Source organism: Poecile atricapillus, chromosome 8 (genome assembly GCF_030490865.1).
Source record: "Poecile atricapillus isolate bPoeAtr1 chromosome 8, bPoeAtr1.hap1, whole genome shotgun sequence".
NCBI lineage: Eukaryota > Metazoa > Chordata > Aves > Passeriformes > Paridae > Poecile > Poecile atricapillus.
In genome coordinates this window covers 5,710,372-5,730,966 of record NC_081256.1, presented here as the reverse complement: position 1 = coordinate 5,730,966, position 20,595 = coordinate 5,710,372, and the positions used below count along the sequence as shown (strand labels likewise).

Sequence of the window (20,595 nt, the reverse complement as noted above, 5' to 3'; positions counted from 1 at the left end):
GCTCCTGGAGCAGATATGACGTGGCAGCAGTGGTCAGCTGGTTCTCTACAGCCTTCCTGTAGAGAACCCCATGCTTGGAGTGGTATTCCTGCATCCTCACAGAGATAACAGGATTTCTGAGGCTGGGGTGGGGGGGAGAGATCATGGATGTGCCTGGGCATAGTGTCACTTCTTGACAACTGTTCTCTGTTCAGCAGGCTTCCTGATTTCACTCACGAGTGTATCTTTATTTATAGTTACAAATTGTTTGTGTCAAAAAATTCAAGTGTTTTGATCATGTCCTCCCAGCCATGAGATAAAAAGAGGAGACATGGAGAAATATACTCTTTGTTTATTAATAAGTAATAGTTTTAATAAAGGCTAAATACCATCCAAGTTTCCATAAATACAGTGCATGAAATCTCTAAAATTTACTGCATGTAATCAAAAGCAGTTATCCCAAAGGCCTCAATTTTTTTGTGGTCAGAGCTCCACAGAGCAGTTTCTTCTGTTTTGTTTGTTAGGATCTGGGAGTGCTCTCTCTCAAAGTGGGAATGAGAAAACCAGTCACTAAGTTATGAGGAAGATTAATGCTGTGCAGGAAAATGAGCTAATGCAAAAATCAGTTCGAATTCGATGTATTTGTACAATGATGGGACAGGGTTTTTTCCTTGGCTCCCTGAGAGTGCAGAGCTAATAATTAAAAACATCTATATTGCACAAAGTAATAAACATCCTCTATGCAGGAAAGGAGGGTATTGTGCTTGCTGGTTTGCCTTTCCCCTCCTTCACTCTTCCCCATTTCCACTTAGAGACTGGAATAAGACAAGGGGCTCTTTTTTTATTATTATTATTTTCTGGGGGATAAGGGAGTGAGTTGTGATTTTGGGGGTTTTCTGTGGTTTTATTTGTTTGTTTTTTGTTTTTTTTCCTACTCATACCTTGTCCCTTCTGCCTGCCTGCAGCCTCGCTTCCGGTAGCTGCTGCCCTGGCACAGTCTGTGCCAGAGCAGGAGGAGGCGGATTACGGGGCCACCTGGGGCTGAGGCCTCGCTGTCCCTCTCCACTCGCGGAGAGGGCAGGAGCCCCAGGTTCTCGCTCTCTTCTCTAAGCCGTGGCTTTTCAGGCTGATCAGAGCCTTCATGAGCCACTGCTCATTACCCCTGCTCGAAACCGGGCTTGACCAAAGTGGGTAATGCTGAGCTCTGGGGCCGTGGCGGGGCTAGGTAGGAGCCCGCGGGCGGTTCGGTGCTAGAGCAGCCCCAGCCCCCTCTGCCGCTGGGCTGCGGTCGGGAGGCGCGTTCCGGGGTGAATCCGCAGAGAAGGTAGCAAGGGCCTGTACCACGGATAACAGCGGAGGAGCAGGCGGCGGTGCAGTCCCGAGGACGCAGAGCGGGGCGGGAGCCACCCGGGAGACTCGCTTCCCTCGCCGTGCGCCCCGCGGGCCCGCCAGCAAAGCCGCAGGCTCCCGGGCCGCTCGGCCGCGGCAGGGCGTCCCCGGCGGCTCAGGGCACGCGTGGCGGGCCGGCCCCGCCGGGAAGCCGGGAAGGGGCATGTCCCGCTGACGTGCGGGCCGGGGATTGGCAGCGCCCCGGCCTATATAGGCGGCGGGGCGGGCGCCGCGCCGTTCTCCCAGGAGCGCTCCGTTTCTCCACAAGGGCGGGCGAGCGGGCACCGGCCGGAGTGAGTCACGGGGGACGGGGGGCGGCCCCTCCGCCGCGGCCGCGGCGCCGACGTGGAGGCTGGCGGGGCGGCCCGGCCCGAGGCGGCCTCGCATCCTCCCCAGGGCACCGACGTGTCGGCGCTGCCTGGAAAGTCAGCGCTAACTTCCCGCCGGCCGGGCCGGCCAGGACAAAGTCCAGCGAGGGAGGGCATCCGGCGGCGGGAGGTGGGGAGAAGTCCGGCCCCGCGGCGCGGCCTCGGACGGCGGTGGCACGGCTGTGGCGGCCGGCAGCAGCTGCCGCGTATCGCCGGCGTGTGGGGCCGGGCCGATGGGGAGGCCGGGCCCCGCGGCTGCGTGGGGAGGGGGCGGCCGGGCCGAGGCGCGGCGTGATTCCCGTCGTCAGTGGAAGAGGGCTAGCTGCTCCACGCCGTTCCCGGCGGTGTTAGGGTTTGATTCTGACAGGAGCCAAAGCCGCCGGCGGCTAGCGTTCGTCCGGTGTTGGTCAGCCCAAGGCGCGCCGGCGGCGGGCAGCCCAGCCTGCTGCGGGGCCGAGCGCTCCGCTCCTGCCATGGCTATAGAAGGACGAGCGCCCTGGCCACCGTCGGCGGGGGGAGGTGCCACGGCCGGGCCCGGAGCCGGCCGTGCCTGCCGCCCTACCGCCACCGGCAGCGTTCCGGCGGCCACGGAACCGCGCTCGAGGCTGTCACTGGGCCCCGCCGGAGCGCCTGTCCCCTGCTCGCCTGATGCGGCCGCCCCCGGCCTGCAGCCCGCAGGGCTGCCGGGGCTGGGGCTGTAGCTGCCCCGTGGCACTGGCCGCGCCCCGGCCCCGGTCCCGCACGGTTCTGGTGCGCTGGGCGCGCCCCCGCCGCCCCCTCCCGCTCGGCCCCGCGGGGGGGCGCGGTGACAGCGGGGCCCGGCGGGCCCTTTAAGGGTGCCGCCCCGCCCCGCCGCCCCGCCCCCGGTGCCGCCAGTGCTGAGCTGGCGCTGGCGGCGCCGCCCGCCCGGCCGGGCCCGCGGGGCCTGCCGGCTCCCCCGCCCCTCGGCCGGGCACAGGGGGCCAAGCGGAGGGGCAGCCCCCTGCCGCTGCCCCGGGTCACGGTGGCGGTACGGGCATGGGTAGGCTCAGGGCACAGGCAGCCCCCCGCGGGAGGCTCCTCTGCCCCTCTCGGAGCGCGGCCGGGCAGCCCTCTCCCAGCCCTGCTGAGAGGCATTATCTCTGCTTGCCCCACCGGGCCGGCCGGCAGGACGCGGTCGGATGCACGTCCTCGGTGGCGGGGCCGCCACAGGGCTCCTCCAGTCCGAGGCCAGACGTGGTGGCGGGGCCGGCGCTAGTGGAAGAGTAAACATGGGGGATGGGGCAGGGCTGCCCGCGGCCAGGGCTGCGGTCCTGTTGCACTCTATGATGCACTGAGTCGGGAATCGCTACGAGAGACTGCATCCTGCCACACAGCAGCTGTCCGTCAGTGTGATTCCCCCAAAACTAGAGGGCCTGGGCCTCCAGTCTCTGAGGGAGCCCGTTGGTTTTCAGAAAGCAAGTATTTTCATCTGTGTCTACTCATCAACCAAGAGATTGCCCTGTCCTGTGTAAACGTTTGACAGAGGACAATGTCGACCACAATTAGCCCAGCCCTGTTGCTGTGTGTGCTTCTCACTGCATGCAATTAACAAAGTGATAATGCTTTTATTAAATATGCTTTTAAATAACAGGTAACTGACATTTCCATCCACAAGAACTGATTGTATTGGCAGTGTAACTCATGGCTTTGCCTTTGTTTCTCTTCGTACAAATGTTTCCTGTGTGATTAGGTCTGGCCCTTGCTGGAGGTTATTTTTAGGATGATTTAATTCTCTTTATTGAAAGTATGCTCTAGACTTCTGTAACTTCTTTTGGTGCACAAGGCTAGCACCACAGGCGGTGTATCAACCAGGCAGTTTGAAACCTGTTGACCCAGTCAGCTGCACGCTGGCATGACATAGCTGTAACCTTAATTTCAAAACCTAAGTGGGAAGCCAAGGAGGTATGAGATCCAAATGCAGTGCTTGAACTGCTGGTTTTGACATTACATTTACAATACCATTCTAATGGTTGCCTCTGATTTTGGCCAGAGATGAATCCCTAAAGCCTACAATATACCAGATGCTTGGGACTGCTGGAGATGAGGAGTAGTTGTTCTTAGCTTCTTGTATGGGTGACGAAGCAGAAATTCATATGGATAAACACTGCCCTTTGATTTTGCATTGAATGTCTGGTTGCTGTCTGAGGTGGAGGCTGCAAGGAAGATCTCTGCAGCTGGTATGTACACAGTGAAACCAGCAGCTGTGCCTTGAGGTTGTGTCTTTCAAGTAGGTGCTATATTGGGTGTCATGCACTGATTTCTTGTCCTTACCCTCCTCCTCTAAGGAAGAAAATATGCAAAATCAGCCAGGTGCTGTTTTCTGGAGAAATGAGAGTTATAAGCATATCTGTGCCTTTAGGAAGGCTCCAGCCAGAGCCTGACAGCTGTTTGTGATGTCTAGGATGCTTATCCCTCCTGCCTTCCTTTGGAGCTTGCCATGAGGTGGTGGCACTCTCGTTAGTGACCCAACAGGCTGAAGAAGCTGCCACAGAGTCTGCAGGCCTTGCTGAGATAGTCTGGAACAGGTGCCGTAGCGCTAACTTGCTTTCCTTGGATCTGCAGCAGCTTGAGCAGTGCAGGCGTGTGCCATGGACATGTAACCACGTCTTACACTTGTGGCGTAACCCTGGACAGCAAGGAGATTGCTCCAAGATCAGATTACTAGCCACCCTTTCTGTACACAGCAAATGCCTTGCAGAGATCTGCATTGCTGCAGCAGCTGTACTTCAGCAGCATGACTGGCTGTCCCAGTACCTGCTGCCTCATTCCAGGCTTAATTGCAGCATTAGCTCTATTGCTCTGACAGCACAGTTCATGCTGCCTTCTGACTGTTAAAGGCATGTTGAAGTAGGGGAAAACAATGGCTTTGGCTGAGGTGCAGATCAGTAAGACTGTTTCATCACTGCTCTTGCTGTTCTTCCCTCCTTTCCTTCTGTCACCATCAGCCTCCCTTACTGCATCACAGCTCTAGCATAATGTGAGACACCTCATCAGCAACACTGAGTTTTTAGAAGCGACACTTGTTTTAGGAGCCTTTTCTAACATATTGGGAGGTCAGAGATTGCAACCGTCACTTTCCTGAAAAGCAGTCAAGTTTACTGTACAGAAGATGGTTCAAGCAGCGCTGCAAGGGTGTGTGTGGGAGAGTGGCCTCTTGTCCCATGAGCAGGCAGAGGCACTGGGTTTCAGGAGAGTGCAGGCTCTGCAGAAGCACACAGAACAGTTGTGGGGGACTCTGGGTGTGGATATTGTACAACTGACAGTGCGTGTACTGTACTAGCTTTTACATTTTCACTTGTATTCCTAAGCACTTTTTCAGTAAATCTGCAGATCTAGATTAAGGAGATGGAAATCCCTTCCCAGCAGTGTATTTTTCTTCCTGGTTCTGCCTTGTGTACATGTTTAAAATAGTCCATGTAATAGCTAAAATAGTCCATGTAAAAGTCAGTGTAAATTTTCTTCTTCCAACTTTCAGATTTAGGCCTGGAGACAGGATTGAATGCCTGGTGCATGATCTTATTGTAATAAAAACTGCAGAGCTGGACTGCCCAGCAGCTGGGTATAGAGAGCCCTGAGTGTTTGCCTAAGTTTGTGAGGATGTCTGTGTTGATTCACCCAAGCTCCACTGAACTACATTCCTAACTTGTGACTGATGGCAGTGTTGTTGGCAGGTTTTCAGGTTGTTAGTCTCTTCTGACTAGAGAAGGTCTTGCTTGCAACCCTAATATTTCATTCTTGAACATCTGTTATTGATTGTATTTTTGCCTGATGTTGGATGGCTACTCTTGTAGCCAGTATGGTGAAAGAGTAAGTACTCCAGACTTCCTGCTGTGAAGTTTGAGTAGTTTGTAGCGCTGCCTGCAGAGTGAGTAAAACATGACAGATGTCTTGTGTGGGGAGATACAATTGGGTTTGAGAGTGTCTTGGATAAGGTGCAACTTTGAAAGGTACAGGTGGTGCTCTGTTGGAAGTTACAGTAACAGGGGTGTCATGTTTCTTTGTTGTCTTGGGCCTAATTTATTTATTCAATTTTTTTAATTTTTTTTTTTTTATTTTAAAGCAAAAGCTGGCAGGCTGACAAACAGGCAGCTTACAGGACGGACTCTCTGGCTACTGACCATTTAGCTGGTAAGTTCTTATTTTGGGAGATCCAAACATCTTGCTGTTGCTGAGCTTGCTAGTCAGAGTGGCTTTCTGAGTGTCTCCCTAAGTCAGGCACCTAAATAAGTTTCTCATGAAGAGGCAGTTTCCTGGGTCCTTTCTCTTTTATCTCTAGGGATAAAAAATGGTCTTGGACTGACTGTCCAGATATTCACACACTTGTGTAAAAATTGCACACCATTAATAATTAATAGATTAATGAGACTGTACTTTAGATTAATTAGAGTATGCTTTAAAAATTTGTGGTGTCCCCCTTTCCAGTGACCTTCTTAGGTTACACATCCTCTGCCTTCTTAGGGAGGAGCTTTGGTTTTGGTGACCTCTGTGTAGGGAGGAAATATCCCCACTAAATTCCTGTCTGTTTCAACAAGGAAATTGGGCAGCCGATGGACCCTGTGGGTGCTTTTGAAGAGGATGACTGGAATAGTGCTCAGTAACATGTACTTTGTCTTCCTGGACTGACTTTGTGCATCCTGAGTGGTGTTGGTAATACTGTTGCCACTTCTGTCTCTTCCAGTGGCATACCCGGATTGTGTGTGGGTGGGAAGTCGACAATGAGCTCTGTGGCAGTTTTGACCCAGGAGAGCTTTGCTGAACACCGCAGCGGCCTGACCCAGCAGCAAGTGAAAGGTGAGTTCCTGTGATGTGCCTCTAAATCCAGACTGCACAGACCTCTTACCCAAGCTTACACCATGTGTCTGGTTCCCCAAAAGTGTACTTTTTCCTTTCCTAAGTTAGTGTTTTGCTAGACTCTAGCTTTCCACCCCCAGCAGCACAGTGATGGTGCTGCACATTGCAGGGCTGTGAGGAGATGGGCCTGAACACTTCAGAGAGTTCTGGCTAGCAGTGCTCTCAGCCCTGGGATGAGTGGGGCACTGAGCTACACGAGTGCCTCATGGGTCAGCATGCTGGGCTGTCATTTCCACCCTTTGCTCAGCCAGGTGCTGGGGGCGGTCACTAACCATATGAACTGACTCAGTGATGGGTTTTGGCATCCATTCCCAGCTGTGAACTGCCCCATTTGTTATGGCCCAGTGCACAAGTGAGCCAAACATAATGTACAGGCATACAGGCTTTCCCTAGACTTTGCCCTAACTATAGTCACTTTCCTGCCTTTTCTCTGGGTTTATGATTGTCTTATCCCCTTCTGATCTGCACCCTTGCTCTGGTCCTTTCACATCTTTCTGCTCAGCCTGTTTTGCCCTAATTGAACCCCTCTTGACAGAGTTGGCAATAAGGTGCTGTTTGCTGCCACCATTCACTTGCATGTTCACTCCCTGCACCCTCTGTGCCAGCTCAGACAAGGCTGGTGGTTTGTGGCATCCACTGGAGTCTGTGCTGTGCTGATGTCAGTTGTGCTCCAGACTTAGCAGCCCCACAGGCATAGTTGTAATAGGATTAATAGCAGGGCACAAGCCATTTGCTCTCCCTTGTTAGCGGTGCCTAATTACAATTGCACTGCCTGTGAAGAGGGGCATTTCTGCAGGTAAATTGACTCATTTTCCCTAATTGCTTTACCCCAGTTACAGCTTTAAACTCTGAAGAAGAGAATGATCCTCCAACCTACAAGGAAGCCTTCCCTCCACTCCCTGAGAAAGCACCATGCTTGGAAACTGCCCAGGAACCCACTGGTCCCTGGAGCAAAATTCGACCAATAAAGGCTTCTGTCATCACTCAGGTTGGTGGATGTCTTACCTCCTGTCTTTTCCCCACTCCCAAAGGTGGGTAAGTAGGTGAAGTGAGGCATTCCCTGGAGTATGAAATCCTTGGTGTATCAGCCTCTTTGTTTTATTTTACCCTGGTACTGCATCTGAGAGCTAGGACTGCTCTGGAGGGGAGGGATATGTTGGAAAACTGTCCAGAAGGAGCTCTGGATCCCTGTTCCACAAATAGCTGAAGCAGGCCTGAAGGGAGGATTGCAGAATTCCTGTAGTGAGTGCTAATCCCCCTTTAGGAAGAGTCCTAGTGTGGGGCAGACTGGCTGCTGCAGTGTTCCTGCACTTCCCTGGGCACAGCTGGTTGATGTGCTGCACAAACCTGGGAGATGTCAGCTTGCCACTAAAGTCCTGTGTGGCCACGGGAGCAGGAAGAACTGTCAGACAAAAGCACACTGACAGTTTGCTGTGCTCTTCTGTGTGTCTGTGGCTGAGCAGGTGTTTCATGTGCCGCTGGAGGAGAGGAAATACAAGGACATGAATCAGTTTGGAGAAGGCGAGCAGGCCAAGATCTGCCTTGACATCATGCAGAAGACAGGAGCTCACCTGGAGCTGTCTCTTGCAAAGGACCAGGGCCTTTCCATCATGGTCTCTGGCAAGCTGGAAGCAGTCATGAAGGCTCGGAAGGAAATTGTTGCTCGACTGCAGACTCAGGTGAGGGCAGCTAACTGTTTCTCGCTTGATTCTTGCTCTTCCCCAAGACTCCCGAATGCTTTTGAGACCCTTGGGTGTGTGTGCTTATAAGCCAGAGAGGTGTTATTAGATGACTAATTCAGCTTTGCCATATATTTTCAAAGCATACAGTTGGCAATTTGGAATGGAAATGAGGCTTAAAATAGGGTTCAAAGCTAATTACTGGTCATGGTGTTGCATGAAGGGTGGAGTCTTCAATCTGTGACTTTGTGCTGAGGTGCTGGTGCTGGCAGGGCACAGGCCCCTCACACAAAACTCATAGTGTGTGAGAATGGAATGGTGCTTTCTCTGAAGTCCTCCAAGAGAAGAATGTGCAGGGATGGGAGAAAGAAAAGTAGAGAAGAGGGAGTTCTGCCAAATGCTGGAAGCTTCAGATTGGGATTCTGAGTTGTGTAACTTGAGTCCTATTGGTAAGTAATTGCAGACTCCTAGCTTGAGTTGCTTCTCCTTTCAGCCCTCTGCATTTTGATTTCTTACCTTCAGGTTCTTGAGTTCATTATCAAAGCGGTAGTTCTCATTAAGATCCATCACAGCCAGGTGTCGTGGTATGTTTTAAAGTGTTATGTCCAAGGTAGTAAATGCAATAGTTAATACCATGTCTGCTCAGAGCTGTTCAGCCTGTGTGTCATACCCTGCCACAGGGAAGAAAAGGGGACAAACCCTATATAATGTGCATCTGAAAAAATAGCTTAGGTTGTACTACCACAGATCCATGCCCCACTGCCCTCAAATATTCCTCCTACTTGGCCTCACGTCTGAAAGGTGTGTCTGTATTGCAACTTATCCTAGGCTTGGCTGGCATCAGTATGTGGACAGGAAGTTGAAGGGTCACAATAAGTGATCTGGTTTTGATTTGATTTATTTCTTTTTCCATTGTAGCTTGAATTGTAAGTGCCTAGTTAGTTAGTAGTTACATATTCACTGGGATGAAGAGCATAGTAGCAATCCTAAGCTCTCAGGTCAGTAAAAACTCATTGAGAAGGGAAGAAGTCAGGAATCCCTGTTACAAACCAGCCCTCTAATGCTAGATTGAGAAAAGTTCTGGAGACCCCTCTTTTTCAAGAGGAGCCATCTAGAAGTGGTCCCTGAAGCATCGTGTGCTGCTTTGAAGACACCTTAGCACTCAGTAATGGTAAGCATAGTTGAGCTCTCTGCCTGCTGGAGTAAGTTTCAGGTGTTGAATTTCAGTTTCCTAGGAGTCAGACTATGTCTTCTCTGTAGCCTTGGCAGCAGATATCAGAGTTCAGATAAACTCTACCCCAGAGCCATCATCCCAGTTGCTCTCTGGTGCTGAGAGACTGTGAGACAGTGGAGCATAGACACCTACCTCCTCATCTGTGCCTGAAGGTCGTTGCTTATTCAAAGTACTGCTCCTGGGAAGACAGAAAGTTTTTTAGGGAACAGTGAGGCTTAGACTCTTGGAATACAGACACCTTAGATCAACTCCTCTGGTGTAGTATCAGTGGTGTGCTAGAATGCATTGTTTTTATTCCTCAGTTGTAGCACTAAGCAGCACCTGATAAAGCTTTCCCTGTACAGGCAAGGGCTCTAATAGATGCTTGGCATTTGTATTGCAGGCTTCAGCGACAGTTGCCATCCCCAAGGAGCACCACCGTTTTGTCATTGGAAAGAATGGTGAGAAGCTGCAGGACCTGGAGCTCAAAACTGCAACCAAGATCCAGATCCCCCGCCCAGATGACCCCAGCAACCAGATCAAGATCACTGGCACTAAAGAAGGGATTGAAAAGGCCCGACACGAGATCCTGCTGATCTCTGCTGAGCAGGTACTTCAGTCGTGGGATCTCTCTCATGTCATTATCTGAACGGCCATTTTGGTTCTCCATGGTATTTTAGATGTTTTTGTAGCCACCATGGCCACAGCCAGTGGCGACGCTGTTAATGTGAACAGAGATGTATACTGTTCCACTGGCTGACTGAGCACTGCTTCCAGGTTCTGCACCTTCTGATTCTCCCTTTTGTCCATCTCTAAAGTCAGATAAGCACTTCTCATATTTTGAAGTGAACCATATTATACACCAGCTGAGATAAGACAAGAGATTAGAGAATATCATAAATTGGGAACAGCAGTATTTGTAGATGGAAAGGGATAGAGCCTGCAAACTGGAAAGGCTGCTTGGGCTAGAGTGTCAAGTAAGACAGCACTAGGAATTCAGTTGTATGTGGCAGAGATGGTAGTATCAACAGCAGTTTCCACTGAGGGCTGTTTTGGATTCTTCTAGGATAAGCGTGCCGTGGAGCGGCTGGATGTGGAGAAAGTGTACCATCCCTTCATTGCTGGCCCTTACAACAAGCTGGTGAGTGAGCTCATGCAGGAGACAGGGACACGCATCAACATTCCTCCGCCCAGCGTTAACAAGACAGAGATAGTCTTCACAGGAGAAAAGGAACAGCTGGCCCAGGCTGTGGCTCGTGTTAAGAAGATCTATGAGGAGAAGGTATGGATGGTCCCTAGAGCTTCCCATCTTCCCCCCACCTGCTCACAGCCCCTCTTCCCTTCTTCTACTTTTGTGCATCCTTCAGTTGCATACTCCTTGTGTCAGCTCTTGCTCAGCAGCCCTTGCAGTATGTGGACCTGGGTCTTACCATTTCCTTGCTCAGCAGAGTGGGACTTGGGGTGATTTTGCCGTGGAGGTGACAGATCTCCTGTTTTTTGTGTAATGGTATTTAGCAGACCACAAAGAGCTCTCTGGGTGCATGTTTTCACAGGTGCTGCAAAGGAAGGAGGGAAGTGTGAAAGCTACAGTGTGGCCAGCTGACAGTAGCAAAATTGTTATATGAGTAGAAGTTGCTGAAAAGTAAATTTCACTTCAGTTTATTTTCCATTGCTAGTGTCATTGGGAATATCCTTGTTGTGGGTTGTTGGTCTGTTTTTCCTCATGGTTACATCTGTATTTATACCAGTCTGAATTTCAACACAGATAATCAGCTTATAGCATGGTGTTGCATTACAGCACTGCCTGGGGACAGCTGGGCATTGTGCAAGGGCAAGGGTGTGTATGTGGTCTCTTCCATGTAGTGTCCTAGGGATCTTAAACAGAATTTTACAGATAAATTGTAAATTTTTGAGAATAGGATTTTCTGTAGGCAGGTTGCAAAGATGCAGATGCTAGGGTACTGCAGAACTCCTGTGCTCACCTTTGCTTTGATCTTTCCTGGGTGCTGAGCTTCACTGCATCTTGTGTCTCTTCCTTTCACTTTTGTCCTTCCCTGCTCCCTTGTGATTGATGCTTCAGTGCCTCTGCTCCTACAGAAAAAGAAGACTACTACCATCGCTGTGGAGGTGAAGAAGTCCCAGCACAAGTATGTCATCGGCCCCAAGGGTAATTCCCTGCAGGAGATCTTGGAGAAAACTGGAGTCTCTGTCGAGATCCCACCCACTGACAGTAGCTCGGAGACGGTGATACTGCGAGGCGAGCCTGAAAAGCTTGGGCAAGCATTGACTGAAGTCTATGCTAAGGTATTGGCAGGATTGGCCAGGACTCCCTTGAAAGCCCCACAAAGATACATCCCTGGGCACTGATAGGTGGAGGGGAGTGGTTGCTGTCAGAGGATGCAGCTTAGAACTCAATAAGGAGGGTGCAGCATGGGAATTGGAAGTGAATTTTTGAGAAGTCCTCTTCTGGTCTGTCCATCAAACAACTTCTCTGTCTCTCAGGCCAACAGTTTTACCGTCTCCTCGGTCTCAGCCCCCTCTTGGCTTCATCGTTTCATCATTGGAAAGAAAGGACAAAACCTGGCCAAAATAACACAGCAGATGCCAAAGGTATGGATGAAGTATTAGCTTAGCACCAGTTGAAGTAGAATGTGGTTTAATCCAGCTCACTCTTTGTGGAGAAATGTATTCTACTATGGATAAAACCAGGGAGGAAATTACACATATCTTAAAATATTCAGGGGAACTCCCAAATTCTGCTGCCTCGAACACTTCCCATCCTATATTACTTTTAAGCATTGAGTCCTTCAAGGGAAGCTGTATGTGTTGGTATTTGGTGAATTGATGTAGAAGAAAACCTGTAAATGCTGACCTCAATGAGGCTTCTCTCTCGTGAGTTAGATGGTATCTGGAGAAAGGCTAGGTGAGGAACTTCTCCAAAGCCCTTGCAGACTCCAGGACAGCACTGAAGCCTTATGCTCTAGATGACACTGATATGGCCAGAATTGTAGGTTGCCTGCTTCTAAAATCACATGTACCCTATGTGGTAGGGATTGATGGTGTAGGCCTGACTGACAGCATTGACCTGGTTTGTGTCTTGGAAAATTCTTAGTGGTTTCCTTGCCTCGTGTCTCAAGGTTCACATCGAATTCACTGAAGGAGAAGACAAAATCACTTTGGAAGGACCTACAGAAGATGTGAATGTGGCTCAGGAACAGATTGAAGTCATGGTCAAGGATCTGGTAAGTTGGTGGTACTAGTTACGGTATATAAGAAGAAAATGGGGAAAGGTGGGGCAACAGAACAGAGATGAAGTGTAGCTCATGTCTGTGGGTATCTTCACAGCCTTAACAGAACTTGCAGAAGGCAAGCTGTGTGACAGATAAACAAAAATCTTGGTTATGAAGCTTTTCTTAAAAAATTATGAATGTATCTTTAGTCTTTTGATGCAGAGAAGGAAAGATTCTCTTTCAGTCACAGCTGGAGAGGCATTTAAGTCCCTTTAAAAGTTTCACAAGCATGGTGCTCTCAGCTCAAAGCAGAGGAGTGTTCTGTTCTGCTCACTAGCAGGGCTGCTTGTAGCTGGCAGCTGGAGTCGGTGCCTGCACTGGCAGTGGGCACAGGCAGCAGCAGAGGGGGCCTGCCCTGCCTAGCTCTGTACAATTCTTTGTAGATCAACCGGATGGATTATGCAGAAATCAATGTTGACCACAAATTCCACCGACACCTCATTGGCAAGAATGGAGCTAACAGTAAGTGGGGTGCCTTTCTCATCCTTCCTGTGCTCAGATTCTCTGTGATTAGTCAATGATATTGTGGCTCTGCAGCTCAACCAGGGTGCTGCCTCCATTACATTGCCTCTGCCCTTCTGGAGAGAAGTTGGCACAAGAAGATAAATGGGCAGTAAGGCCTTGGGATAGCTTTAATGTCTTGGAAAGTTGAACAGATTACTTTGTTGTGTCCTGGCAGAGTTTTTGTGTTTTGAGGAGGTTGGAGAGTTGTCATTTTTCCTTTTTTTTCAAATTGATCTACGTAAATTTCGTTTTAGAGCTCAGTTGGGGGGGGAGGGGTAGAAATCTGCATGGTGAGTTTCCCTGCAGAAGAGAATTTGGGATTAGACATGAATGAGTATCTTCTAATCTAAATATAGTGCTGTCTGGGGAAGAAACAGATGCCTCACTCTGGCAAGTGAACTATTGCCTCCAGATGCTGTAATATTTAATTGTACAGATTCCTATGTAGCACAGATCTGCTCTTGCTTGAACCCCAGATTGAAGAGGCACTTTCCCCTGATTCAGCTCCACCCCTCTGGCCTTTCCTCAGAGGCTGTTCTTAAACAGCCTCTAGTCAAGGTGTCTTTGCTTCCAAATCTTGCCCTGGCAGAGTGTGTCACCACAGCCCTTGCCTTGCAGTTAACAGGATTAAGGATCTCTACAAGGTGTCTGTGCGCATTCCCCCGGACAATGAGAAGAGCAACCTGATCAGAATTGAAGGAGACCCACAGGGGGTCCAACAGGCCAAGAAAGAGCTGCTGGAACTCGCTTCCCGTATGGTTAGTGGGATGTGATGCCTGTGAGGCCACAGGGTTTGAGCTCTTGTGTTCCCTAGTAACCTCCTGGCAGAGGTGCATGCCCCTTGCCCACTGAGCACTTGGATCTCCTGACAAGTGCGAGTTCCTCTATTCCCTTGGATCCCCTTCTCTGTCAACCTAGAGTGAATTATGTCTGGAGGAAAACATTGATGACAAGTAAGCTGTCAGGCAGCAAGCTGGTAATTACAATTATGTGTCTCTCCTGCTGAACACTCCATGCAAACTCTGTTTTCCACAGGAAAATGAACGCACCAAGGACCTAATCATTGAGCAGAAATTCCACCGGACCATCATTGGGCAGAAGGGAGAGCGGATCCGGGAAATCCGGGAGAAATTCCCAGAGGTAAGGCTTTCTAGGAGATAGGGGATTCAGAGGGCCTATTTCCTACATCAGTAATAGACACAGGGTCAGTGAAGTCATGAATGTAGTATCTCTGTGACTATGAGAAATATGTAACTGATAATGTGTCTGCTCATAAATCTAATACATGTGAGAAGATGGTTCTTCTGGCCAGAGACTGCTCACGTGGTTACCTGCTTCCACATGGGAAAGGAGATGTGCAGGATCCCCCCAACCTTTGCATATGCCTGACATGACAATTCTTGTATTTGTTTGAGTTGACCATAAGTGACCTATTCCTGCAGGTTATCATCAACTTCCCAGACCCTGCACACAAGAGTGACATTGTCCAACTCAGAGGTCCCAAAAACGAGGTGGAGAAGTGCACCAAGTACATGCAAAAGATGGTGGCAGACCTGGTAAGGGAGACTTCATCTGCTGTTCTCTCTTCCATGCCTGGATAACCCTGGAGTAGAGCAGAGCTTGTCTAGGGCTGACACACCTCAAGATGAGGGAACTGTGGACATGATTCTGTGTGTATTGGGGGCAGGCAAGTAATACCTGTTATTTAAGGGCTATAGGAGAGGGTGCATGTCTTTGCTTAATCTTGGAAGTGTCCCATATGGAGAATTCCTCGGGTCTAAGCCTGTTATCAGAAGCTTGTTTATCAAGTTCCTGGGATGGGGCCTCACTTGCCAGAATGGTGTAACCTTCAATTCTCCCTTCCTTTCTCTCTTAGGTTGAAAACAGCTTTTCTATTTCTGTTCCCATCTTCAAGCAATTCCATAAGAACATCATAGGGAAAGGAGGTGCCAACATTAAGAAGGTGAGATATCTTTTCTGTCTTCACTGCTTATTGTGGTGACTGCCTGCAGCAAAATCTCATTCACTGGTCTCCCCTGCTCATTGGTAATGTAAAATAAAGCCTCCAAGGTCTTTTTATCTGACATGGGACACCTCTCAAATGATTTTGCTGAGATTTTTTTTTTTTTTTTCAGATCCGTGAAGAAAGCAACACCAAAATAGATCTCCCAGCTGAGAACAGCAACTCAGAGACAATTGTTATCACAGGCAAAAGAGCAAACTGTGAGGCTGCTCGCCACAGAATTTTGGCTATCCAAAAGGAGCTGGTAAGTGAAACAACTGGCCTGTGGCAGATTAGGGACTTGAAAACATAAATATAGGAGATAAAAATATAGAAGTGCTTGCAGTGGGATGCAGCAGTGGAGGGACAAATATGGATGTCAGACTGTTGACTCTTGGCTGCTCACGTGTTAAGAGTGGCCAGTCCCAATTCCCTCTGGTCAGGCATTTCTCACGCTCACTCTGCAGAGCTCCTGGCAATGTGGGAGTTAGAGGGCAAGCAGAGTCTGTGCAAACATGTTGCTACAGCTTGACTAACACCCAGTACTGTCCTTGCTTAGGCCAACATCACAGAGGTGGAAGTCTCTATTCCTTCCAAACTCCACAATTCCCTCATTGGCGCCAAAGGCCGCTTCATCCGCTCCATCATGGAGGAATGTGGTGGAGTCCACATCCACTTCCCTACAGAGGGCTCTGGCAGTGACACTGTGACCATCAGGGGCCCAGCCCAGGATGTGGAGAAAGCCAAGAAACAGCTGCTACATCTGGCAGAGGAGAAGGTGAGCCTTGCCTTACAGGGGAAGGAACAGGTTGGTTTGACCAGCTGTTTCTTTTTGGAGGTTGAAGTGGTTCCCTCTTTTCTTCATGGAAGCCTTTGGCATCAATTGAACAAATCCTCTTTTGAGGGATCTGAGTACAGTTTGGATGATTAAAAAAAAGCTGTACTTCCATCCTTGTGACAATGAGCTCTTCTCTCATAAATAGAACTGTCTGTAAAGCATCTCTGGCCAGACTGATGATACAGTCAGAGTTAAGGCTCCCTGTTTCTTTGGTTTGAATGTTCTTGGGTAGCTAGCTGCACTTCTCTGAAACAGTTTACTCTGTAGATGGCCTTCACTTTTTTCATGATCTCTGCATTTCAGCTCCAGTTCTTCCATTTCACCGCATATATTCAGATGTAAGAACTTTTGGTTACAAGACCTTGCTCTGAGTTGTGGCTGACTGGTCATTTTAATAGCAAGCTTGTGAACAAGTTCTCCCTGGGAATTGGTAGATTCCCTCTGGGAGCCTGGCTTGCAGTAGTCAATTAGCAAATGATTGTGTTGCTTTTTGTGTGGGTCAGACTCTTCTCCTAGGGAAGTCTCTACTCATATTCTCACTGGTCATGCTGAGTGTACAGTTAGTTTTTTGGCCCTGAGAACATCTTTGGGGTAGAACATCTTTGGGGAGAACATCTTTAATTTAAGTCATTGTATACCTTTTTTACTTTCAATGGTGCACTGCATCTACCTTGCTTTTGCAGCCCTCTGCATGTGGATGCAGGTAACATATCTACATGCTGACTGTTTGTGCTGATGGATATTTTCTATATATTGACATGTTCCATGGGTCTCTGGCTCCTTTCAGCAAACAAAGAGTTATACTGTGGACCTCCGTGCAAAGCCAGAGTACCACAAATTCCTTATCGGTAAGGGTGGTGGCAACATCCGTAAGGTGCGAGACAACACGGGGGCCCGCATCATCTTCCCCACCTCTGAGGACAAAGATCAGGAACTGATCACTATCATGGGAACAGAGGAGGCTGTCAAAGAGGCACAGAAAGAGCTGGAGGCCCTCATCAAGAACTTGGTATGAACTTTTTCTACTTTCTTGCCTCTCGCTGTGGCAAGGTGTTAACGAGTCAGCATGAAGGAGCTGCTTGTCCTAAAACCATTTGCTGCCCTTCGTGGGAGCTCAGGAAGGTCCTTCCTTACCTTGGAGTGAGGTTGTAAGCTGATTGCTCTTGAGTGCAGCCAACTTGTGCCTATCACCAGGACAGGTGGGCTTGACTGGCTGTTGTATGTTGGCAGGATAACGTGGTTGAAGACTCCATGGTGGTTGACCCCAAGCACCACCGCCACTTTGTCATCCGTCGAGGACAAGTTCTCCGTGAGATTGCAGATGAATATGGTGGTGTGATGGTCAGCTTCCCGCGCTCTGGTACCCAGAGCGATAAAGTCACCCTCAAGGGAGCCAAGGATTGTGTGGAGGCAGCCAAGAAACGCATCCAGGAGATCATCGAGGACCTGGTATGTTGTAGAAAAACTGTTTCTTCTGCACTCTGTTCCTTCAGCAGTGTCCTACTTGAATTTGCTGTATGACCAAGCTTTATGTGAACAAAAGTCCCATGGTAGTTCTTGGATTTGAACCTTTGCTGTCAACATACAGGGTCTGCAGGCTTTAGATCCTGACGTGGGGGTAGCAGCTGGCTCCAAAATGGCAATGCTGTAGGAATGAATTTCCTCCTCTGACAGTCTTCTTGGTTTTTAGGAGTGGAAGTAGGAGACCACTCCTTGATGTACATCTAGACATTAAAAGATTGGAGCCTTCCTGTGCGCTCTGTGTCTGGCCTTCAGCAGTGGTTGCTTTCAGGGGTTTCCTGCACTGTTAATACTGGCTTTTGGAAGCAGTCAAGTGTCAAACCTTGACACTTTATTCCCTTCTATCTTTATTTTTTTTCATTTCTTCTAATGCTTCCTCCTTTTTAGGGTATTAAAGAGTTTGAGCTTTGCTCTTGGCAGCCTTTAATGTCCTGAGTTGAAGGAAACTCTCTGCTCTTCTCAGAGAGGAATGATTCTAGGAAATTTTCAGTTCTTCCCCTGTCAGCCATTGTTATCTTTTCTGACTCCTCTCAGTGTCCATTTTGGATTTCACCATGCACAAATACCCGGTTTTCTGGTGTGAAAGAGGCTGTATCACAGTAGAGCAACTCTGCTTTCCCACAGGAAGCTCAAGTGACAATCGAATGCACCATTCCACAGAAGTTCCACCGCTCCATTATGGGCCCCAAAGGATCCCGAATCCAACAGATCACCCGGGACTATGGTGTTCAGATCAAATTCCCTGACAGGGAGGAAAACCCAGGTATACCTGTGGATGGTAGTTTGATATAGATGATATGTTTGGATGGTAGTTGAGATTATTAAATAAGTGTAATGTAGCCTACACTCTGTACCAGTGGGCATGTTCTACTTAAAATTTATGGAGAGAACTGATCCCTGGTGTTCCTGCAGTGTCCTTGAATCTGGGCTTAGCATCGACCTTGTCCTCTTGGGAAGGGGATGGTTTCAGAAGGTCAAACTGCAGTGTGAACTGGGTGTTGTGAACATGTTGTCATTGTAGAGTACAATGGGAGAACAAGGACTTACCCTGACTTAGAAGGCTCTATGGACTTAGTGAGGTCTCTCTGAGCTCTCACTGGTGACTGAGCCTTAGGATCTGGAGGAGGGAGATGATGAGCAAGGAGGGGGCTCTGTGCACTGAACACAAGACTTTCCATGTTTTCAGCCCCTGTTGTGGAGCCAGCTGTGCAGGAGAATGGTGAGGAAGGTGGGGAAGGCAAGGAAGGGAAGGACACAGATCCCAGCTCTCCAAAGAAGTGTGATATCATCATCATCTCTGGCCGCAGGGAGAAGTGTGAGGCAGCAAAGGAAGCTCTCCAGGTGTGTGGCTTTCTCAGCATGTTAAGGTGGTGATGCTTGGATGTAATTTTTGGTGGTGGTAGTAAAAGCCGCTCAGTCCAGCTGCAATGCAAGTGGTCAGTAATGCTGGCTTTAGAGGGGGTCTGCACTGCTCAAGGGAAGCCACTCTGCTTTGTATCTTAGTCTGGAAGCTTGAATCATAGTGCCTGACTTTGCAATTAGTGCTTGTAAGCAGCCCCAATAGCTGTAAATGTATGACATGATTGTTTTATGGAGCACAGCTGGGAAGAGGAGGAGTCTGGTTGAGGCTGAGTCATTCCAGGTTCAGCAGACCTTGCCATGCTTCTGTAGTGCTGTTTTGCAAGTCTCTGCTAGACTAAAGCCAAGGATGTGAAAACAACCTGTCCCACAGGTTGGGTTTCAGATGGCTTGTTTCAAAAACATGCATCAGGTCATTTTGGTGTTCCCAGCTGTCCTCTCTTCCTGTCAAATTTGTATCCTGACTACAAGGGAATGTACCTCTGTTCAGCAACATGTTCTTTTGGGCAACTATATGGCAAGCTAGAAGACAGAAGTTTTTCCACTGGTAAACCATGCTCCATCCCCCGCAGGCTTTGGTTCCTGTCACCATTGAGGTGGAAGTTCCCTTTGATCTTCACCGTTACATCATAGGCCAGAAAGGAAGTGGGATCCGCAAAATGATGGATGAGTTTGAAGTAAGTTGTTACCCTTCCTTCCATCTCCTCTGTCCTGGAGAATTTGTAAGTGACCATGTTGAAGGTTTGGAGAGTTACAACATACTCAGGTCTGCTGTGCAATCCAAGGCTCCATAATAGGAAAATGGTCCCTTTGTGTTTTGGACCCTAGATCCAGGGCTTGGTAGGTTTGTACGATCGGTGTTGATGTTGTGAGTGTTGCATGACTTGTTTGGTATCTGCAGGGATTCCTCATCAGTATGAGAGTTGTTTTCCTCCTCAGCCCTGGGAAACAGCTCTGCTGTGCCTACCCATTCAGGAGAATTCTCCAGAGCCTCTGGGGCTGATGAAAATATATTTGAAAATATGTTTGTTTCCTGGCCTCTCTAGGGCAGTACAGGGGCTGGAGAAAAAGAGTTCTATTGAAAAACCATCTAGAAATGGTCCCAGGCAACTGACTCCAGGTGGCCAGCTTGGTGACCTCCAGAGGTCCTTTATAACCTCAGCCATTCTGTGGTTTTTAGGCTGCCGGGGTGGGAGCTGGTCTTGGTGTCAGGGGAGACCAGTGAGATGCTAGCTTGCAGTCAGAGGAATCACAAATGATACAGAATGAGCAGTGATACAAAATGATAATCACTACTTGTTATTCAGGTGAACATCCAGGTGCCTGCTCCTGAGCTGCAGTCAGATATCATCACAATCACTGGGCTGGCTACCAACCTGGACCGTGCCAAGGTTGGGCTCCTGGAAAGAGTGAAGGAGCTGCAAGCTGAACAAGAGGATCGGGTAAGTCCTGTGCCTCTCCTCCTTCCTTCCAGCCAAACATGGCCTCAGCCTCTGGGTGAAGACTCCTGGAATACCTCATCTTTTAGGGGCACCCTTAGCTGCTCTGTGGGTGTGGAATGGTCATAAATGGGTTACTCAA

General features: G+C 49.2%; 1 protein-coding gene across 3 annotated transcripts in view; it reads left to right on the top strand.

Annotated features, from left to right (window-relative positions):
* HDLBP (high density lipoprotein binding protein) overlaps positions 1 to 20,595 on the top strand; it is a 38,918-nt gene that overhangs the window by 12,386 nt on the left and 5,937 nt on the right. Inside the window, exons 1-23 of one of the 3 annotated variants that reach the window (XM_058844494.1) lie at positions 1,536 to 1,661; positions 5,818 to 5,885; positions 6,436 to 6,548; positions 7,442 to 7,596; positions 8,072 to 8,287; positions 9,904 to 10,110; positions 10,567 to 10,782; positions 11,598 to 11,804; positions 12,003 to 12,110; positions 12,638 to 12,742; positions 13,174 to 13,252; positions 13,913 to 14,052; positions 14,330 to 14,434; positions 14,737 to 14,850; positions 15,171 to 15,257; positions 15,430 to 15,561; positions 15,856 to 16,074; positions 16,922 to 17,143; positions 17,365 to 17,583; positions 18,280 to 18,418; positions 18,842 to 18,996; positions 19,587 to 19,691; positions 20,322 to 20,456. In XM_058844494.1, coding sequence (XP_058700477.1) covers positions 6,473 to 6,548; positions 7,442 to 7,596; positions 8,072 to 8,287; positions 9,904 to 10,110; positions 10,567 to 10,782; positions 11,598 to 11,804; positions 12,003 to 12,110; positions 12,638 to 12,742; positions 13,174 to 13,252; positions 13,913 to 14,052; positions 14,330 to 14,434; positions 14,737 to 14,850; positions 15,171 to 15,257; positions 15,430 to 15,561; positions 15,856 to 16,074; positions 16,922 to 17,143; positions 17,365 to 17,583; positions 18,280 to 18,418; positions 18,842 to 18,996; positions 19,587 to 19,691; positions 20,322 to 20,456 — 3,141 coding nt within the window. In that variant the 5' untranslated portion in view covers positions 1,536 to 1,661; positions 5,818 to 5,885; positions 6,436 to 6,472. Of the gene's footprint in view, positions 1 to 1,535; positions 1,662 to 1,687; positions 1,867 to 5,817; positions 5,886 to 6,435; positions 6,549 to 7,441; positions 7,597 to 8,071; positions 8,288 to 9,903; positions 10,111 to 10,566; positions 10,783 to 11,597; positions 11,805 to 12,002; positions 12,111 to 12,637; positions 12,743 to 13,173; positions 13,253 to 13,912; positions 14,053 to 14,329; positions 14,435 to 14,736; positions 14,851 to 15,170; positions 15,258 to 15,429; positions 15,562 to 15,855; positions 16,075 to 16,921; positions 17,144 to 17,364; positions 17,584 to 18,279; positions 18,419 to 18,841; positions 18,997 to 19,586; positions 19,692 to 20,321; positions 20,457 to 20,595 lie in introns of those variants that run through there. The other 2 variants (XM_058844496.1, XM_058844495.1) reach the window with 2 other exon arrangements.